Below are 21,442 nucleotides of genomic sequence, written 5' to 3'. Positions count from 1 at the left end.
GATTAAATTATTCATTTGAACAAAGGGCTGGTGTGGTAACCATGAGACTGTGAGGCTGCTCTGGGATCTGTCAGACACGTAATGACATTTCCTGTAATACCATGAATAAATATCATTGTCTGCGCTGAGTCAGACCTTCCACTTTAAAGTTAACCAGGAGAGGAATGGACAGAGTATTAGATACATAATCATTTCTACACAAATGGAACAAGAAGAGAACACAAATTTGACACTCGACTTCAGCTGAAATAATAGTTTACTGAATAATACAGTTGTGTTTAGTTCACAGTAACAATCCACTTGGAACCAACCATCATGGTGTATTTGCAAAATAAAGTACAGGCAGTAGTGTTTTTCCTTTTTTCAAAATAAAAGCCCTCATTCAGGGAATATCAAGATTCACAAGCGACATCTTACTCTACTTTTGAAAAGATTGTGTGACAGATCTGAAATCACTAAAACAAATTTTGTGTGCAGCAAATAACAAAACACTTAAGGAATAACTCTGCATGAATGTAGCCTATTGATTGTCATGTCTGGCATGTGTACTATAGAGTTACATCTAAGCCAGGAAGAATGTTTACTCCACACATAAATATTCCTCTAAAAGACAGGCAGACACTACAGTAGCTGTGCCATAATATAATCTAAACGGCTCCACAGACAGGGTGGCCTGCTGAGGCTATCTGAGAAATCACAGATCAGATCTCCATTACACTCACTGACCTTTTCTGTTTAGGGGAAAGACACTGAACACTAGTCGCTCTCCGGGAAATGGCTTTACAGCATGTCCATGTACAGTTTGTGTGTCTCAGATACATAAAGGAAATAGATGTTATTCAAGTGCTTCAGAATTCAACTTTTAAAAACAATTTTGGCATCTCAAACATATCCTGACACTTGTAAGCCGAATAGTGGCACCAAAATCTCAAGTTAAATGTAAACTTAAACTTAAAATGGGAACATCACATAATTATTACTCCTATTGTCTCACTTATATTCAAGATTGATCTGTTATATGTATGGACTTTGGGTATACATTACCCTTATGACTTTAGGAGTGGCTACATCAAGTGTAAGAACATTTCAAATATGCAAATTACATCAGAACCAAACATTTAAGTTGACTGGCCATAGCACCAAAGAAAAGCACATTGTTTTGTATAAAGGGACCAAAGCAACAATTAAAAATTTAAAATGAATACTCACTGTACAGGCAGCGTGATACTGTGGCATGTGCACCAGCATTTCATAAACTCGTGGTGGTATGACCTATAATGTTAATGTCAATGCTACATTGCGACCAAGGTGATAAATTGCCTCAGTAAAATACAAAATGAAAGCAATATCAAAACACATTACATTCAGGTACTGTAGATAACACAAGCTTTTTGCATAAAAATGTGCGACCGAGGTCCTGTACAGTATCTCAAAATATAAAAGCTTCTTTTCACATTTCACAACAAGTGGATGCAGGCCATGCAAGGGATTGCTTGTTATCTACATAAAAAATATCAAGTCAGATCATGCTTCAAAGTCCCTCGGCCCTCTTTATCGTCAAGTATCATAATCTCTCCCCGGCGCTGTTGAAGCCGGTGGCACTCAGAGAATACAAAAAGATTCAAAGTGGCAGAATTCCCTCTGCTCTTTACAGCGGGAAATGTACTAAAAAGGCTGGAAGAGGTTGCACCCCGTGGCCACTTTACTCTCCCTGACAATCAAGAGAGTGAATAACTGATGCTCACTCGGGTTGGTACAGGATGCTGGGCGACCCCCTTTGGGCATTAGTGGATCCCAGTCTATGTGTAGTCTAGGGATTCAGAATGACACTGGTGCTGTCCTCCTTTTCCCTGCGCTGGAAGGTGGCGTGAGCCTGCTCCAGATCGTCTATCACAGCCAGCAGCCGAGCAGCAACGCTCTGACCTGGCTTCATTTGCCTGCATTCTGCACCATCTACGAGACAGAAAGTGTTCAGTGCTCTCAAAGACAAATCGTGATGATGACATGAGGCTACACACAACAATAAAAACTGCAGAAGCTGCAGTCACACCTGGGTGAATGTCAGAGTTGATCTTTTCTTTATTGCTGGACGTCTGATCAGCGTCTGGCGTCTCCAGATATTTTTTCCTGCGGTATGAATCACAAACATTAATCATATGATCACTGACTACTCTCTAGAAGCTGCTTTGTCTTTTCAAACAGTGACAGTTAAACATGTGAAGCATGAGCAGTAGCAGCAGAGCAACATAGACCTCTAGTGTCCAGTGAATGAACTGCATCCAGGCTGAGGATGTTTACAGACTGTTTTGTCCGCTGACCTGAGTTTGTCTCTGCCCTGGAGAAGCTGCTTGTATATGGTCTGCGTTTCGACGTCGGGATCCAGTGGGTCGCTCCAGTCACCCAGAGTCACGGCTGAGTGGGTTCTACTGCAGCCTGTAACTGAGAACCAGGCTTTCATTGGACAGTGGTGCTCCACACGGGAGCCTCAAACACAGCATATGCTTTCGAGTTGACAATTCGACGAAGGTGTCGTAATACAAGCTTGTACATTTTTAGTGTGAATAGCCCGAGTGGCAGTCAAACTCTAAGCCCTGGCATTACCAAGTGTTTAACCAACAGGGAACTAGGGCTGCACGACATAACATATTGCAATTATTTTGACAGATATTGTGATATGATTCATGATCGGTGTGGTATTTGAATAATAATTTTTGTATACCAAATTTAATTTACACTGAAAAAAATCTGGAGAACAAGATTTGAAGGGTAGAACTACAGTACTTCATTATAATGCTTTTGAAACATTTTACCTTTATTTTCATTGGCCATATTGAGTTTCGATAATATAAGATTAATTGTACAGCCCTACAGGGAACACGTCATACAAACACTGACTGATAAAATGTTTCTCTTGTTCAGGACTGTAGGAGTGTAATCTGGTGTAGCTTTCAGACAGTGACTAAATGTAATTGGTCAGAGAAAATTACATTATGATTCTCAGAGCTCGTTCTCCACTGAAGCAACAAAAACATGGCAGCTACAAATTGAAGGGTTTTAGTCATTAAATATGGATCGCCAGGAGCTCATTCGCTCTTTGAAGCAAGCTACAAGTTAGTCAACCAGGAGTGAAGAAGTGTTGAGAACTAGATGTAAGCCTGCATGCTGTTGGACAAATACTGCTCTGGGATGCTGTTAATTCCTGATGATCCTTCCGGGGGGCGCCGTGGGTGTAATTGAACACATTTGTAATTGTAAATCTGAGTACTGTTTACAAACAGTACAATAAAAAGCAGGTTAGATAAAGTTTGTGCAGCGTCAGCAGTCATAAAAGCAGCATTACCAGCGCGGTCCGCCTGCAGGCAGCAGGTCCACTTGCCACTGCGATGAGCCCCCGGGTGGAAAGAGGGCAGCATGCGCTCATTGTAGATGCTGACTTTCCTGATGGCCGACAACCACTGGTTTAGCTCATTCACGTTCTATTCAGACAGAAAAAAACACCATGAACCATGAGTTTAGAGGTTCCTTAAAGCCATATTGCAATCAAAGCAGGTGAAAATGATTAGGAATCAGCTAATAAGCCTTATAATATAATATATATGGATAAAGGTTAATCAAATCAATGTTATTTCTTTGTACATGAATTTTACATTCCCACTTAAACTAATATATCAATAGAATGAAAATGAATATAGTTATTTTACTTTTTCTAATAGACTGACATCAGTATTTTATTTTAACTTAACTCTAATAGCAAACTATACAATACAATAATAATAAGGGAATAATGCTTTATCTGTGCATTTTCTGGGTCAAACTGAAAAAGGTCATGAACGTTTTGGTGACTGGCTGGTGTCAGTACCAATGCACCTTGCACTGGATGTACATGGTGTGCAGCTGCCCGTCGTTGTCCTGGGTGATGACCTGCATTACATTCTGCTGCTGAAAGGCATTTTCATCCACCCTCTCCACGGCACACACGCACTGAATGGGGATCGAGGAGCGCACCTGCAACAATTCAGCCACAAACCACAACACCAATTAACACAAGTATGCACAGGCTGGTAATGATGGATCATGCTTCTGTCTGAGGCGGTCTCCACTAAGGTTTTACGTGAAATAAAAGTGACATTTGATCACAGAGCAAATTAATGGAGCGGTGTCTAATACTGAAATATTTTGCACGCATTAGGCGAGGAGGAACAGTGTGAGACAAGGAGGAAGTGAAGATGAGATCAGTGTGGCAGCAAAGGCCACTTTAAAGTGTAAATCAGCCACTTCCAATGGGAGCTCGCTTCACTGAGACTGGAGTGCTCCAACATTGAGGAAAGGGGCCAGGACATTGTCTGCAATCTGATTTGCAATGTTAGCATGAATATCCACAGCCTTCAATTACCCCTCGCCTTTATTCCAGTCACACAAAGCCGACACTGGCTCAAAGAGAGAGCTTTTTACTGGGCTAGAGAGAGCCTGCTCCGCTCTCGGCCTCCCTCGCTCTCTCCGTCTCTGGCTGGTGAATGAGAGGAGATCATTATCACAAGGTTAGGCACCACATGGTAATAACGCTAATGATGTTCTCACAAGGAGATCAACACAAATACAATGAAGCGAGCTGGGGACAACTAAAATGTTTCCTCTTATTATGAGCCAAGTTGATAAACGTCCTTCAAATGGTATACACAGTGGTTGATTCATTATCAGAAGGCATATCAGCTTCTAAAAATGGATGAGTCACTTTCACATGACTTTGATTCAAAGTTTACTGATCTATTTTAGGCTTGTGTATAAAACAAAGGGAACAGGTAAGCATTAAATGTTTCATGTATTATCAGATGTTCCTCACTTGTAATGTAATGTCAGTGTAACAAATTACACGTTGTAAAGGTTGTAAAGTTGCTTAAAATATCTCCAAACTGCTTGTGTTGCTTCTCCTCCACCTACGTGATTATCTATGAAGAATTTACATAACTTCATGCTGCTGTAAAGTGCCTTATCGGGTGCGGTATCAGGGTAATTTTATCATTACACTGGCCCTAAACAGGGGATCTAGATAGTTTTGGCCTACTCTAGTTTCTCTTACACGCTTGGGAGGCTAAGCTGTATTCAAATTTGCAATTTCACTGCTAGATGCTACTAAATTATACACACTGGTCTTTAAAGAACAACATCTAGCTATCTGTGAAATGATGTGAAACATCTGTGTCTATGCTGCTGGTTCAATACCAACCTGCCAGTCAGGAGTCTTGGCGTAGGACAGCGTCTCACTTGTCAACCAGAAGTAGCGTTTCTTAAAGGCGAAGCGGGATAGCAGTTGGGGTCCCTCCGTCTTGTGTTTGTGGAGGTACCCCTCTTTAACTGTGACTGACGGCATGAAGACAGCCCTCTGCGGCACCTCGGACACTGCAGGATGAGGTTGAAAGAGTTTTAAACAGGAAAATGTGGAGGAACACTGTTTAACAGCATGTTCATCCATATAGACACAAGGTGGTGCTGTGATAATAAACAAACGGGGTCTGTTTCATTGTTGAACAGTTTAAGTCTTCATTTTCAACACTTTGTTAGTGATGGCACCTCCGCCTCCTTCATCGTCACATGAAGGACAGCTTCAAAGAGGCATAACAAGCGTCCACTTCTGTCCAACAAATCCACCTGAAGAGCATTAAATGTCAAACTGGCATTTAAGAGAAAAGAGTGGGTGTGATGTGCAGAAGGAGGCTGAAACATGATACATCAGAGGGGGAAGATGTTTCACAACAACAGCTCACACATGACGGTAAGGAAGCAGCCAAGACATGTTGGGTAACCAGTGTGGCGTGTACAAGCGCCTGTGGCTTCTCACTCCAGCGCCCCGCCAGCTCGTTAACCATGTCATCTCTTTTCTGGGCTTCCAGCTAGTTATGAATATTTCACCGCTCAGCTACAGCACTGTTTCGCTTAATCCTGATATCAGCTGGGAGCTGCCGCTAGCAGCTGGCCTTTGCCTGATTAGCTCAACAGCATGACCTCCTTTCATCTTGATTACAAGTTTAGTGGTGTGTTCACTGTTGTCAGCCTTACCGATGTCATGATCTATGTCGATCAACTTGTCCAGAAAGTCTTTGACAGAGGCCACACTGCGTAGGATGATGGGATGAAGTGGCGCCATCCACTGCTCCTTTCCGTGACCCAGCTGAAGGCCCAAGTTCCCGACACTTTGTAATGCCTGGCGACACAGGAAGACACAATATCAACTCAACACTCACATCTCCAGCACATTAAATCTGCAGTTACTGACAGAACTCAGTGTGAGTGACTGCATATCTCAAAGTCGCAGATCAAAAGGGTCCCTGAGGCCAAGCATGCTGTGAGGCCCTTTGTCCGGCCCACACCTGGCCTAGGGCGAGGAGGAAGTCCCTCTCTACACCCCTCTCTGATGCTCGGCTTTGAACCGCAGTCTGGTCGCAGCACACACAGAGGTAAAAATAGCCTGTTCCCTTTCTCTGTAGAGGGCCCATAGCAACAGCACTTCAGCACCATGGACAGCAACCGTAGAAGCCACACGTGGGAGAAGAACAAGGTTTCACTTTTCTTCTAATATGTGACCATGACACCCCTGTTTTTAATGATATCCAGGGTGTTTCCTTCACAGCTGGGGGTCACTTCCATTCAAAGCGTGGCGAGCTCTCAGTTATAACCTACCTGACAACCTACCTGACTTTCTTGCCAGTCACAAGGAAGTGTTTTTTCCTGTGCTGTCTTTCTTTGGTAATTTAATCTGTTTTCACTCGAAACAGGATGTTGGAGTGGGGCATGATGTAAGAGGGTATTGTTCAAAGTTTTAGGGCAAAGAATGACACTGAAAACCCTTGCAGTAAATCAAACCATTGTGAGATGTGCTGTGCATGATCTTGAGTTGTCATGGATTTCTACTTCTAATTCCAGCTTCTGAGAGGGTTATATTTATAGCTAAAGTTTTTATATTGAAATAAAAGTTACTTTAAGTTACAGACTGAACAGCATTATATAATTACCCAACAAGGGGAAAAAGCGAAGAATGAGTCAGTGCTGTGTGTGCTGTTATTGGCCATCATTGCATACAAACGCACTGTTTCCTGTATACATAGTATAAACATGTGCTGTGTTCCCGATTCATATGTATTTGTTTTACACCTGCAATAAAAAAAATCTCTCGCAGTTGGCAGACAGCATGTAGCCTCGCACGCAGTTTGTCCACTTTTTTACGGTTTGTTTTTCCTGCACTTAAGTGTGATGTCTGGACATGAATAAATTATTCATAGCAGAGTGTGTATATGTCTGTGTTGTGAACCGTACCTTGGCCAGTAGTAGCAGTGTTCTGCTTGTACGCGTGTCAGCATGCTGATCCCTCAGCTGGAACAGTTTAGGCGTGAGGATTGCAGGAGCGAAAAAACGCAGGAAAAAGAATCCACTGATGGCCAGATACTTCACATCCTGTAAGAATGAAGTCAGTTTGACAGGAAAGGGAGGTGAGTGCTGTCTCTCAGGGTAACAGCTGAATGTATAACATATAATGGTAATGTAAAATGATTAAATCTCAAATGCACAAGCCCTACAGATCCATTAAAATGCATTGAAAAGGTGTTCCCAGCAGTGCTTTTGTTCCAGACTGACCTCATTCTCAGGTTCAGCAAATTGCTCCTCTACTCTCTTGTGTAGCTGCTTGAAGGCCACTCTCATGACAGGAGGACACTGATCGACTGAGCCCACGATTGATTCGATGATGCTGGTTAAGTAGCTGTGTAGCATCTCCACACTGCTGTCCCGCACCTCTGCCTCTGACACTGCGCCCTTAAATGAAATGCGTCTTTGGAGAGAAAGAAGGACATTGTGAATGACTGAATCCCTGTGTCAGGAACCTATTGAGTATACACAATCAGGCAGATAAGACAGAGCACCAGCTGTTCTGTATATAGATTTGGCTTAATCACATCAATTAAGCAATATAGTCAAATTTACAATGCCTCTTAGAAAGACCTGATAACCTCTCTCTTCCTGATTATGTCATTTCATGTGAGGGCATGCTATTTCAGAGACTAGACAGATGAACACAGATATTGAGTGCTGAATTGTCTGGAGAGATATATATACACAGAGTGGAGACAACAGATAAGGTGATGGCGGGCAGATCTACCGCAGACGTAGAGAATGTTAGATCCTGGATGATCTCCCTCCATGTCAGAGATAGACATCTCAGGGGGCTCATAGCAGTTGCCAAGCAACAGCCTTCCCCCCTTTTTACAGCCCTTCCTCTTTTTTTTATTTTCTCACATTTGTGTCTTCCTCTCAGGGTTTAAGTGTGAAGGAAGTGGGCAATCTCCAGTGGCAGCATTTACCATCTGACCATTTTAACACACAGATTGTGAACTACACACGTGGACATTTTGGTGACCCAAAATCCCCACTTGCGGATTAAGACCAGCACCTGTGAAGCAAAGCTGGACTATTTTTAGGTCAGAACACGAATATGGTGTTGTGAGATATTTTACCTTGTGCGGTTCAGGTCGATCTTACATGGGTCCAGCTCAATGTACTTCTTCTCATCAAAAATGCGGTTGATGATGGGCTTCAGCACCTCATGCAGATACAGCATGCCAACAGCCTGACAGCAAAACAATACCATATGTTGAAGACATCTCATTTGCATCTATGCTACAAGGATTCTTTTCTAAATGTGTAAATCTGCAGAACAGAGAGAGTAAACAAGGTACAGTGTGACGCAGCAGGGGACCGTGAGACATGTAATTAACTCAGTGCACATTTAATAGAGATAGGGAATGTTCAGGAAGACAGCAAAGATCAACCAAAAGGTTAGAAGCAATAAACAGTCAAGTCATGTTTTCACCCAGAGCAGAGACAAAGAAATCAATGATTTATAATTTCTGATCAAATAAAACAATAGACACATCAACGCACCTTCATAAACTGTTCCATGGCCTTGGAGGAAAGTGAGTTGGAGCGAAATAAAGTGTTTGGATCAGCTATGAGAGCAGAACAGGAGAGAGAGATTGGTTAGGTGTAAAGTAAATAATAACATAATTTAACATAAATGATATAATACATATGACATAATACATTATTCAATTATAACAGGGAATGCAGCAGCTTAGGTTTTAGAGAAATATGGATATGATTAATTTGAAGAACTGTCTAGTCTTTTCATACAGCATCTATCACGTCAGTCTGTTCTTTATGAGGTTCCTCCCATTTTTTTAATAGCGTTTTTTTTTCTTCTTTTCTTGGTTTCATTTCCTGTACACACTATAAAGCCCTCTCAGGCATACTTTGTGGTTTTTGGCTACATAAACTCGACTCAATTTTACTTGACTAAGCTGTTGTCTGTGCAATGAAGGCATTCGATGCCCAAAAAATACCTAAGAAAGACACTGAGTTTGTTGTATCTGAGGGCAGAAACAGAAAAAAAACATCCCACCACTGTACTAAAAGCTCCCAATGGATGTACTGAAGCCCCCATTTAGCTTTCACAGAGACCCTCATCAGGTACATAATGATGCTTGATGAAAATCTCTGAGATTGAAACATTGCTTCATTAAATTTGTTGAAAGCTATTAATACAGTGTGTGGATCCTCTGTTTCTGTGCTCTCTTCAGCCGTTTGGTCTGGTGCTTTTGGATGTGTATGCTTTCTATTCTGTTTGATCTGTGTTATCAGCCAAGAATTGATCTGCTTTAGAAACAGAAAGCTCACTGTCACAACTGAGGGCAGACTGACCTTGCTGCAACATCTTTTATATCCTTCAAGGTGGCGATACTAAAATATCCATAGTGACAGAAATGGGTTGCCAGGTAAAACATCTTGCATTTAAAGGAAATATGGGGAAATGTTGGGGGTTGCATTGCAGCCCGGTGGGTGTAGAGCACATTTTCCTTTTCTTTACCCCTGTGCCTAACTTTAATGTCTAGCTGCTCACAGCATCTATTCCTGATCAAGCAGTTACCGTTCGGATCATGTGGAGTTGCTATGGAAACTTAGGCACTATGCTTATTATCTCGAACTACACCAACAGAACCCAATAACCAGAGCACAACTCTGTTTGAATTAGCAATAGGGATGTGGTGCGGAGGCAAAAACATGACTAATACAGACCACAGAGGAGCCATGAAAAGACTGTTGGGTGAGTAAATAATTGGCATCGTGGTAGTAAATATAGTGCTGGTAGACTCAAACTGCCCACACATGGACCGTGAATGCGGTGTTCAGAGACCTTAATGTCAGTTCAGAGTTAAATCCAAGCAGCCCTCAGAAGGTCTCTGGAGAGTGGAGCAATAACAGCCAACTGGCATGTCCCAAACTCTGACTAATACAAACGTGACTAATAGAGATAAACTTAGGTCTTACGCATTGTGTATTATGTAGTGGTTACATGTTAAATGTTTGAGATAATATATGTAGGCATTAATGGAACAAAAATTCAAATAATTCTTTCTATCTGACAAGAATGCATGATAACTGCGCTGTATTTAAATGCAGACTGTTTATTTCATGATGTTGACTATGTGAAGTACAATCTAGTACAAAGAGTTTAACATTTCTGCATATCCAACATTACACTTAGAGGCCTGGACACACTGCCTACCTCTGCCTTTTATTAACACAATACAATAAAAGCCTTGTTAAGCCTTGTTGCAGATGTGTCCAAGCCTTCAGTAGCGGCTCTGTCTCACATCGATCTAACATTTCAACAGTTGATGTTTTAATCTTACTGGTGTGGTTGACCTCCCGAGTGTTAAGGTAATCCAAGAATGGTACCACCAGGCCCTGGCCCAGGTAGATCTTCACCAGGGTCATTGCCACATCCTGCCGGCTCTCAACCGTGGTCACCTCCTCCAGCATGGTCAGAGCGCTGCTATCCTCCACCTGGTGGGAGGAGAACTCAGGTCATGACACACTGCTGACATGGGCAAAGTCTGTGGACTGAAAGCTAGCACGGGATTAATGAAGCAGGAGGAGTCAAGGTAACTGTGGATTAGGTCGAGGGGGAAACACTGCAGAGAGAAACGCAATCACTTGACATGATAGAATATCAGTACTGAAGACAAATAGTGATGCCGACCTCTGTTGGGGAGATGACTGACTCCACCAGGAGGTGAATGAGGGGCTGGTAGTACACAGACGGCAAGATCCGATCCTCCACCAAACGCACCTTCAGACGCAGCGCTCCCAGTTTGCCACTGGCAACAGAGGAAAGCACAACAGAATTTAAAAAAAGATGAGGCTTTCTGCACACCTTGATCTTATAGTGAGAAAAGACAATATTCTGGAAGAGAAGGAAAAAAGTGTCAATCAAAGAAACCACAACATTTATGTTGTAATATAATTTGGACAGTGTTTGTGTAAGATTTTGTATGTAGGAAGTGTGTGAAGACACAAACAAATTTGACTGTTTTCATATAACTGCATTTCATTTCATCATTTCTTTTTTTAAAGATCGTTATATGCTCGTTATCTGGAGTCCTCATGGTCAAAAAGAGGTCTGTTCACACTGCTTTTACACAACCAACAGCTGAAACAGATAGTCCCAGAGGGAGTATCCTTTGCAATGACATTACTTCTCTTATTTTACTGTGGGGAAAGTAGGTCTCTAACCAGCTTCTTCTCAGCAGTGTGCTCTCCTCAATATAATGAGTCACCTCCTAATGAGCCACTGAGATTCACTTTACTTTGACACTATCCTTTAGCAGCTCGCTCAGCTTTCTTTGTTCTAAAATTATCTCAAGGAACAGATGCTGTCAGAGACTGGCTATACACCTGCAAATGTTCACTTAAATGCATGAAAGAAAGCTCGGGGGGGTACAAATACTTTCCTTGAGTGCATTTTAAAACACCAAATGCTGCTCAATTCAAGTCTTTACAAATTCCTAAATGAAAATGCTTGTCTCAGTTACACAAACACAGAAACTCACCACATTGTACAAACAAGCACACCCATAATCCTCACCCAGCGTCAACCTCACTGTTTCCCAAGGGGAGCAAACGAAACCAGCCCTCTAACAGAGGTGTCTTGTGCAAACAAGCAAAAGGGATTTCCACCTGTGGAAATAAAAAACAGACAAGGATAAAATATCAGACAAAATAAATAATAACTTATGATGGGAAATACTCCACTGTACTTCCAGGTGAAGCATATTTTGTAATGATCAAAACATAAAATCTGTGAAAAATTTAATACTGTTTGAAATACGGCATCCTCACCTTTCCCAGAAAGTCATTCTTGCCCACCATGTCCCAGTCCCAGACCTCCACAGTGACCGTCCCCTCCTCACTCAGCTCTTCTGGATCCAGCTCCAGCTCCAGGGTCTCTCCCCAGTGAGGGAAACGGGTCTTCTTGATAATCTAAAACCCAGCAGGTTGGGCTGTTAGGAAATCCTAAAACCAGATCTCTCTCCACTAAACAGCATTAATATGAAATAAAATGACAGACAATCAGACTATCACAATGGAAGAACGTGTACTTCTGGCTCCACTGAAACGATACATACTGTACATGCACGCACATAGAGCTCACCGCGGTCTCTGCACTGTGGTTGTTGAAAATAACTCTTGCAAATGGATCAGATGTTCCAGAAATGTCTCTCGGAGCCAAGTCTCTGCAGGTATGACCGGACCAAAAGACAACAGAATCAATACACTAAAAGGCTCAACAAGCTCCTATTACCTGTTCTGCAAATTCAATTAGTTAGTGAGGGGCAGTGCGGAACAAAAACAGCAAAAACCCACAACTTTCCACTTGACCTTATTCTTTCAAACTTAATTCGCATTCATCCGAGCATGTCTGAGTAACACAGTGTCAAGCCCTGATTGACATGCTCATTAGTGCCCTGCCTGAGAGGCAGAGACTGTAGCCTGGGATGCACAGATGGGGCAGTGCATGGTGCGATAGTGGCAGTATGACTCAGGAGGGGAGTGTGGAGGCCTGCGGGGTAATGGTGATAAGATTTCAGCACAGAAACAGGGATGGCACTGCCAGGTCTCAGCTACAGAAACTTCACTTCTGAATGATGATCCGTTTAATCAGCTTAGAACTACTGTACATATAAGACACATGAGATATATTTACCACTTGAAACTCACACTTTCTACTTATCCTTCTGGTCAGCCTGCTACTCTGATGATTTTCTCTAAATGAGCTCATTTTCCTGCCGATTCAAAGCTCAAACTCATGTTACCTGGCTTCAATGACTTGACATCGCAGGCTGATCTTCTCCGTATCTTTCAGTAGCTCCAGACTCAGATGGATCTCTCCCTGGACTTCCTCATCAGGGTCGACCCTCGTCAGGTTCACCCAGCTATCGAGTCCTGAGAATACCACACAGAAAGATATTATTAATTAAAACAACTCGATAATAAAGGTTCTAAATCAGCTCTTTTTTCTCTTTTTTGTTATTTTCAAGCTAAAGAATGCCAAACATTCACTTGTTTCAGCTTCTCAGTAGTAAAGATTTGCATCTTTTCTTTTTCTTCTTCAATAGTAAACTGAATATTTGGGATTTAGTGTGTTGATGGGAGAAAGTAATCTGACGATATTACTGGCTTTAGGTACTGAAGCACGGCCAGGATTGCAATTATTTTTTAATGCTGTTATCTTGAGTTCATGAGTTAATATGTCTCATTAGTACGAGAAAATTACTCTTTTCTCCAGATAACCTTTTCTGGATAATTGTGGAGAACTTGAAAATGATCTGATTTAATTTCATTTCACTGTCATAACTGTCAGGGAGGATTCATAAGGAGCTGAGAAGAGTTGTTACCAGAACGTACATCTGAAAGTTAATTTAAGCCATTCATTTCCTGGCAATGTGATGTGATGTAATACTGAAATATATCAGGAGAAGATTTATTAAACAAGTTCAAAGATCCTTTTAATGTCCAGATTCTTGTCATGCTCTTTTCCTTTCTGCTGGCTCATTTTGTGTATGAAAATGAATATAAACTGGCACACTGCATCTTCTTCTCTATGTATTGTCCATTATGTTAATAATATAATACGCCATCTATGCATGCAGGTATGGCACTCCAGATCTCTGATAAACATTTTAGTATTAGGAGCAAACAACCTTTTGTTCTCTCATGATAACTGGTTGATTATCTTGCAATCCCGAGATAACCAAACACAACCCGGTTTTTATTAACTACTGATTTTTTATCTTTGTAACCTGTGCACTAGTGGCTTCCACCCAGAGACTGCAATTGAAAATCAGATTTAGTTATATCTGGAACAATACATGTATTGTGCATTGTCCCTGTTAAATAAATAGAAAACAGAAATAACGGCATTAAAAATATAGAAGTAAGCACAGCCATTAACCGCTTCCGTATTTAGGGAACAGTGGTCGGCATTTTTCTGACATTTTATGGTCATGGGTCATATTTCTGTATTTGGGGAAGTACTTATTTTAAAATAGCAAGTTCGTGCAACTATGAGCACAAGTACAAGACAGGGTTCCTGCTGGTTTCACAGGTTCAGAATCAAATAAACACTAGAACCGCCAATGGATAAAATGCATCGATTGTATGTAACTTTGTTAAAATAAAATATTCATGTCCCCCAGTCTTTGACTTTTGTGTGTCATATAGCACCCCTTATTGTTAGAAATTGTCAACATACAGCCAGATTTAAATAATAGGCGTTTATATCCCCCCCCCCCATCATCATCACGCATTATTAATTTCATGCGTTTAGATAACCAATGTATGTTGCTATTGGCAACGCCTTTTGTCCACTACCATAAGTGATAGAGCTGTGTCATAAGTCTAGGCCAACCTTCAATACGGATAAGAGAAAGAGAGTTATTTATTATTAATGAAAAATCTGACATTAGCCTAGCTCAATGTCTGATGGTCAGTTTCCTCTTGGATCAATAATATTCTATCAACTATATATACATTTTACATAATACCTTATATAATCTATAGAGTAGTCTCACCTTCAAGATCAACGAAAGAAGTAGAAACATAGTTGTGGAAATGTGAGAGGATCATAGACACACAGTTGTTTGTAGTATTCCTACAATATTTCTAGGATCATTCAGTATAATAAAAATACAAAATATTTTAGGGGAGACACGACTACAGGTACAGTTTTTATGATAGATATTTGGTGTAACCTGGGAGTGGAGCACGTAACATGACTACAATTAATTTGAGGTGTGTTTTGAAAAATGAGAATTATTAAAATGCTGGTGGTGTGGGGGCAGGTGGCTCCTCCCATTGGGGCAAATCACAGACTGCTTGTACCTTAAAAATCAATGGATTTTAATAGCGGGTAAATGTTACCTGTTATTGATTTTAGGTATTCAGCTGTTGCTGACGGTTCTAGTGTTAAGACCATTATGAATGCAATATAATCTTATGTCCATACTGGCAAAAAAAAGTGCAAAGGGTATGAAGAAAAATTATATATATATTGGTTCCATGTTGGTTTCGTTTTGTAGTCCTTACTGCATGGTCAATACAAATGTTTCCCAATAACACATTTACAAGTAACATTAACATAAATAATCCAACACATTTTTAGACCTGTCAAAATCATACTGAAGGCCTAAAATTCTAATGATTGGATTTTAGATTTTTTAAGACCCTGTAGACACCCTGCAAGATGAAGGCAAGAACAAAAACCTATAGCATCATCCCCGATAGTCTGAACAACAGCTAAATTACATTTCAGCCAGGCTCAACACAATGTGTTCTGTTTCATTATTTCAGAAATAAGACACAAGCACGGGTACAATGTCAGGGCCAGACTGTGAGAAGATTCCTGTGAGGGAAGAACTGACTCAGTACCGCCATGTAGCAATGAATCACACAAATGAAGGCCAAGCCAGGTGGCTCTCAGGAGAGAGGCATCAGTATGCAACAAACATATAAACACTTTATCTAATCTAATAAAACTACAACATCATCACGACGTATCGTATTTTAGACAGCGTATGTCTGGCCAAGACAGTGTAAAAAGTGCTCGAGTTCATGCTGAGGTACACACTGTGACTAATTTGTTGAATGTGAAAGCTTCTGTAAGAGAGCCAGACATTAAACGGTTTGGGGCCATTTGAAATGCTTGGGTTGTTCGCCTCATTTTACAGCGCTGTGGGCTTCCACACAAAAGGATGGTTTAAAATGACACAATGAAAAAGCCCAGAGTTTATGAAGACAGGCACCAGGAGAGCCATCAATGTGAATGCTGATTGCATCGACTGTCAGTTGTAAGGTTATTAATTAATTCAAAACTCAAACTCAAAAACAAAAACTAGACTTTAGAAAAAAGCAAAAACTAACTGAAATGTTGTTTTAAAGTTTTAGTCTTTGACAAGTTGGTCAAACGAAACTAAAAGCTAAATCTAGGTGTGAAAAAACATTTTAGTTAAAGCCCCTACAAGGAAGTTTCATTTTGTGTTGAATCTGGCGGCCCCTGTGGACAAAAGCAGTAGTGTTTGCGCTGCCTTGTTTCATTGATTTCAAGGGGAATCCAACCGAATCTGACCAGGTGGACGACATTAAGAATAACAATATAGAAATAGCCAATCTTCTCACTGATGATCTTTTTCTGTATGGAGGTCATATAAAGACATTAGCAGTAAATTTAGACTGTTTCATAACCAATTGAAAACGTGAATTAAGTAAAGATTATATAATGTGTATTAAAACTACTAAACACTAAAAAACTGAAACAAGCAAACCCACTCTGAAAACTAACTGAAGGTGAAATACAACCAAAGCTAATGAATAACACAAAACAATATTAACTGGTTTAAAGTAACAAAACTGAAAGAGACTCCCAAAAACAGTGATTGATAAATGTAAAAAAATCAATTTAAACGTGTGAGAGAACTCTAAGAAACATTCCCAGAGTCTAAAAAAGGCGACTCTCTTCAATCACTCAGACCTTTGACTCGCTCATGGGAAGCCATGTATGTTTAACCTCTGAGCTTTGGTCGTCCTGTTACAGACCGATGTTGATATGTTCAGTCCTACCTTTAGCTTGAGATCCAATGGCGTCTTTGCTCAGAGTTATCTTTCCAATAACATCGTCGTGGCTGCAGAAAAAGATTAAAAAAAGAAGAGATTATCAGACAGAAGCTATGGGAAATACTATCAAAGTTGTTTGATCTTGCTAGAGTTAAATGAGGTGAATCTGAAGACAGGCTGATTAGAGCACTGGTGGTCATGAGAAGAGGAGGAAGAAAACAACCTTTAATCACTCAATCTGGGCGACCATCTGCCTGATGATGTTTGTTTATTCAAAGATTGGAGGGTTTTTTTCTTCCCAAAACATTTACATGAGGTTTTAACCCAAATGTATCAAGTCATGAGCCAAGTTAAGCAAACGCTCACAGACCATAAATCAACTGCCAAGCTGCGACAGATAAGAGTAATGGTTGCATATGGAAGCATTATGAGACAGCTTTGGATGACGGGCGTTACCCAATCGTGTCCTCGTCCATGACATGAAAGGAGAGTGAATGGAACCCCATCGGGAGGTGCAGCGTGTACTCTTCACCCCAGAAAGGATTAAGGTTCTTCCACACTGTGGCAGTCCTGAAAAGAGAGGTTTAACCAGAAACGTCTCACACGAATGTATAAAACCAGTGGAGTGATAGCAGAAATCACTGTAAACGTGGCAGCAGTATAAACCCTCTCTTTGTAAGTGTACCTGAAGGGTAGACAGATTATTTGCTTTTTGAGTAATATAGACAAAATACTGCGGTTTGGAATCGCTCCAAGGGATTACAAGTAGAAAAAACATATGTCTGCTATATAAAACGATATAATCCTTTCAAAATTGTATGTAAATTTAGCTTTTTTGTCAGATGCTAGATAGTTTTACTTGTTTGGGCCCTTAAAATGATTCAAATGAAATGATCTGAGGAATCCCTCTCTAGTGGATCTGCTCACAAATTACTGACACATGCTGCTTATATACTGCCATATAGTAATATTCCATTACTTTGATTTTAAAAAACAAATCTGAGTTTTAAAGTCTGAAATTACAGAAAAATAATGTATCTAGTAGTGTAATTCATCTCTGTTGACAGGGAGTAATAAGTAAAGTAATAATGTTACTTTTGAAAAGAGTAACGAGTAATAAATTGCATTTTTTGAGTAAGGACACCCACTGAAAACCTTTAAAAAGGCCCTGTCATGATGCAATAAAATCCACAAAATGCTGTAGTAGCAGCATTTTAAAAACTAGTCATATGAATGTTTGATCATACTTCCCAGCCCTAATACATGCAATGTTACAAACAGGCATTACTTCATTTTAAGGTATCATATGGTTAAAAAGTAAGGCGTCACTGCTCTACAGCAAGATAAAAATGTCCTGCTTATAGAACTACAGCAGGCTCAAGGTAGGGATCAGTAAGCTTTCTGGAGACAGCATTTTGTAGGAGCTCTTAAGGATTCTGTTAAAGCCAAAAAGGAAAATCTCAATACATTATTGATATGGACTGATCCAAAACACTACTGAGAAGTGCAAAGTACTAAATGCCTCAGTCAGATTCCTAGTAGGGCTGCAACTAATGATTGTTTTCATTATCAACTCATCTGTCTATCATTTTCTCAATCGATCATTCAGTTGCTTGGTCCATAAAATGGTGAAAAACGTCGATCACTGGTTCCCACGGTGACGTCCTCACGTCTTGTTTTGTCCACAACCCAAAGATATTCAGTTTACTGTCACAGAGGACTTAAGAAACCAGAAAATATTCATATTTGAGAAGCTGAAATCAGAGAATTTGGACATTTTTGAAATAATTTTCATTCATCTCTAATCTGTAGTCTTTATTCTTTGATCAGTAGTTCATGATTTGAATCAACATTTTGTCAGTTTTAGACTGATTTATTTATGCATGTTCTTGTACGCCTGATACATAATAATAAAAGGGTTTTTTATACTGAAGAACAGGTTTATATTTCATAAAGAAACAAAATGTGTTGGTATCAATGCAAATCATATATCTAGGATCAAAATATTTCAAAGAATACGCTACCCTTGGTACAATTTTAGAAGCCCGTATTGTTATAATAAGCCCTTCTGTTCCTCAGAGTGCACTGTACTCATTATTTCCCACCACAATCTACCAGCCACATCATCCATGACCATCACACTCGAAGAGTCAGTTGGCCAGTAACACTACAAGTACAAGATAATTAGTGTGAGTGTCGGCAGTGAATCATTGTGCCGTTGTCCCTCATGATGCCAGATGGAACAATAGCCACTGAATTCAACCCATGTTCCCGTTAAAGCCCAACATTTTTCTTTTTTTAAAGATATCTGGCTTGCAGTCAAATAGCGCCAGGTTGGAAATGACAAACTGTAGCAGCTATTGGAAACAACCTGCTTTCATTTGAATACTTTGGAGGATGAAATCATCTCTACGTTTGCACTCAAACACCTCTAGAACTGGTGGCTCCCAGCTCCCAGCATTCACCTTGCTTACACCAGGAGCTCCCTGCAATAATTGATGCACCCTCTCCATGGTTACCTGCGGGTGTTTTAAAGGCCAGGCCAGTATCAGGTTCTCTGTGTTGGAGGGGCAACACGCTGTGGGCACCACCAGTCTGATCATACACACTCCACCCCGGTTTACATGTGCAGAGTAGCGGGAGCACAGCCAGGAACTAACCTAATGCAAATATCATAACTGTGATGAAAGATATTCAGATGTGAGCACTCAGACAATAGACAAGAGATATTGTCCGACTGCAGCTCGGGTTCAAATAAAATCCTTTTCGTGCACATGTTGTGCAGATCCTCATTTATAATCAGAGAGAACTCACCTGGCCACAACTTCATTGTCAACTTTTACGATGCAGTATGGATCACTGGTCCCGGAGCTGAAGAGGACAAGAGAAAGATGGGACAACATGAGACATACTAGAGTAGTTAAATTGCCTTTTGGTAAGCTTAATTGAATTGTACTCGTGCTGGGCTCATTTAAAGTAAATAGACCTGTCGAGCTCACCTCTAAACTCATTTAGAGGAGACACCGTAGCAGGAATTGGCGTTTAAAATGTAGGTTCAACTTTTTTTTTTCTCATCTAACTAACCTGATAAGAAGCTAGTAAACAATGTTGAGGCGGTCTATATTCTGAGAGCTAAGCACAGACGCACATGCCATTCACAAATTACTTACACGTCTTTGGCGGGGAGGTTCCTGCCCTCGACAATTCTGAAATAAAGAGATGTGTTTCTGGCCATTTTTATGTCTTTTTTTTTTGTGTAGTCGAGTGAGCTATTAATCCAATTCCTCCTGTGTTCCCATACGCGCTCCTTTAAATAGTGCTCTTCCCCTCCGCAAGTGAGTTTTCTTCATTTCATGGCACCTTCGGCGCGTGACGGCGCACAGCCCACCAGTAGCGCGCGACACAGGCGCGCATGCAGCCCCGTCAGACCAGCAGGTTGGACTGTGGGACAGACTGGGGGGGGGGTCCTTTCTTTTTGTTTTTAACTGCATTCATGTATGAACCATCACATGAGTCCATTCTGAAATAAACATGATGGGGAAAATAAACAATATTGACAACAACAACAACAACAAGCCCCGCTGAGAATTTAATATTTGACACCTTTCGCAATCTCTTAACTGTATTCCATTATTTCCTTTTTTATTTAGATGCGTTGTTGGACTAATTAGTAATCTCCGTGAATGTATGATCGTACCTGGGGAGTGTGTGGTGCTCTTCTTTGATACAACGCGCCACCTGGTGTACATGTTGAGCTACTGCACGCGTAATTACAGACAGGCATCTTGACAGCCAGCTACTTGGAGGTCCTTCGTAGTGAAAGAGGAGCTAATAAACAACGGAGCACAACTCTCAGCTAAAAGAAAAAAACACTCATTTTCTGTCTGTGTATCTGTTTTAGAGGCTTTAAACCGCTGCTCGCACCCCGCCGGTTGAAGAGATGGATGGGTATCCAGCAGTTCTGGGCGCTGATTCTACAAAACAACAGGAAAGACATTACTACCTTTTATCTGAACTGCAAACCTTAGTCAAAGATTTACCAAGGTAATGTTGTCCTACCTTTCCTTGCCTCAGTTTTAAGCACTTATAACTGGTGTTTTGATGATTCCTGTTTGTCTCATCCATCCAACAGCTCCTTCCAGCAGCGCCTCTCCTACAACACGCTGAGTGACCTGGCCCAAGCACTCATAGATGGGACGGTCTATGAGATTGTGCAGGGGCTCCTGGATATTCAGCATCTGACAGAGAAAAATCTGTACAACCAGAGGCAAAAGCTGCACGGCGAACACCAAGGTTTGTGCACTGACTAATGGGAGGGGGCTGTTCCAAGAAGCAAGCCCATGCCTGTTAGGAATCCCCTTTAAAAGCAGGAACAGACCCTCAGTGTGAGCTTGTAATTGTAGATGTCAGTGGGATGCTTGACTGGTCTTTCTTTTTGTGTGTGTGT

The 21,442-nt window shown here is 40.9% G+C and overlaps 2 protein-coding genes across 2 annotated transcripts in view; one reads left to right on the top strand and one right to left on the bottom strand.

Annotated features, from left to right (window-relative positions):
• Positions 1-250: 250 nt before the first annotated feature.
• On the bottom strand, positions 251-20,410 carry LOC118325179 (rasGAP-activating-like protein 1). The gene is made up of 21 exons (XM_035657758.1): positions 20,166-20,410; positions 19,810-19,866; positions 17,452-17,565; positions 17,002-17,063; positions 13,200-13,329; positions 12,539-12,620; positions 12,226-12,366; positions 11,972-12,063; positions 11,087-11,204; positions 10,737-10,890; positions 8,929-8,993; positions 8,502-8,614; positions 7,627-7,819; positions 7,309-7,446; positions 6,055-6,199; positions 5,225-5,397; positions 3,868-4,005; positions 3,341-3,476; positions 2,319-2,439; positions 2,051-2,127; positions 251-1,953 (listed from the first exon to the last, which is right to left on the bottom strand). Exons 1-21 carry the CDS (start codon positions 20,228-20,230, stop codon positions 1,811-1,813), a joined length of 2,457 nt encoding a protein of 818 aa, XP_035513651.1. The 5' UTR covers positions 20,231-20,410; the 3' UTR covers positions 251-1,810.
• Positions 20,411-20,796: 386 nt separating this feature from the next.
• The window catches only part of dgcr6 (DiGeorge syndrome critical region gene 6), a 2,161-nt gene continuing 1,515 nt past the window's right edge, over positions 20,797-21,442 (top strand). The window contains exons 1-2 of the mRNA XM_035657644.1: positions 20,797-21,039; positions 21,128-21,288. Coding sequence (XP_035513537.1) covers positions 20,936-21,039; positions 21,128-21,288 — 265 coding nt within the window. The 5' untranslated portion in view covers positions 20,797-20,935. The remainder of the gene's footprint in view (positions 21,040-21,127; positions 21,289-21,442) is intronic.

This window comes from Morone saxatilis, unplaced genomic scaffold (genome assembly GCF_004916995.1).
Source record: "Morone saxatilis isolate NCDOM2014 unplaced genomic scaffold, NCSU_SB_2.0 Contig16, whole genome shotgun sequence".
NCBI lineage: Eukaryota > Metazoa > Chordata > Actinopteri > Moronidae > Morone > Morone saxatilis.
This window is presented reverse-complemented; position numbering and strand designations above follow the sequence as displayed.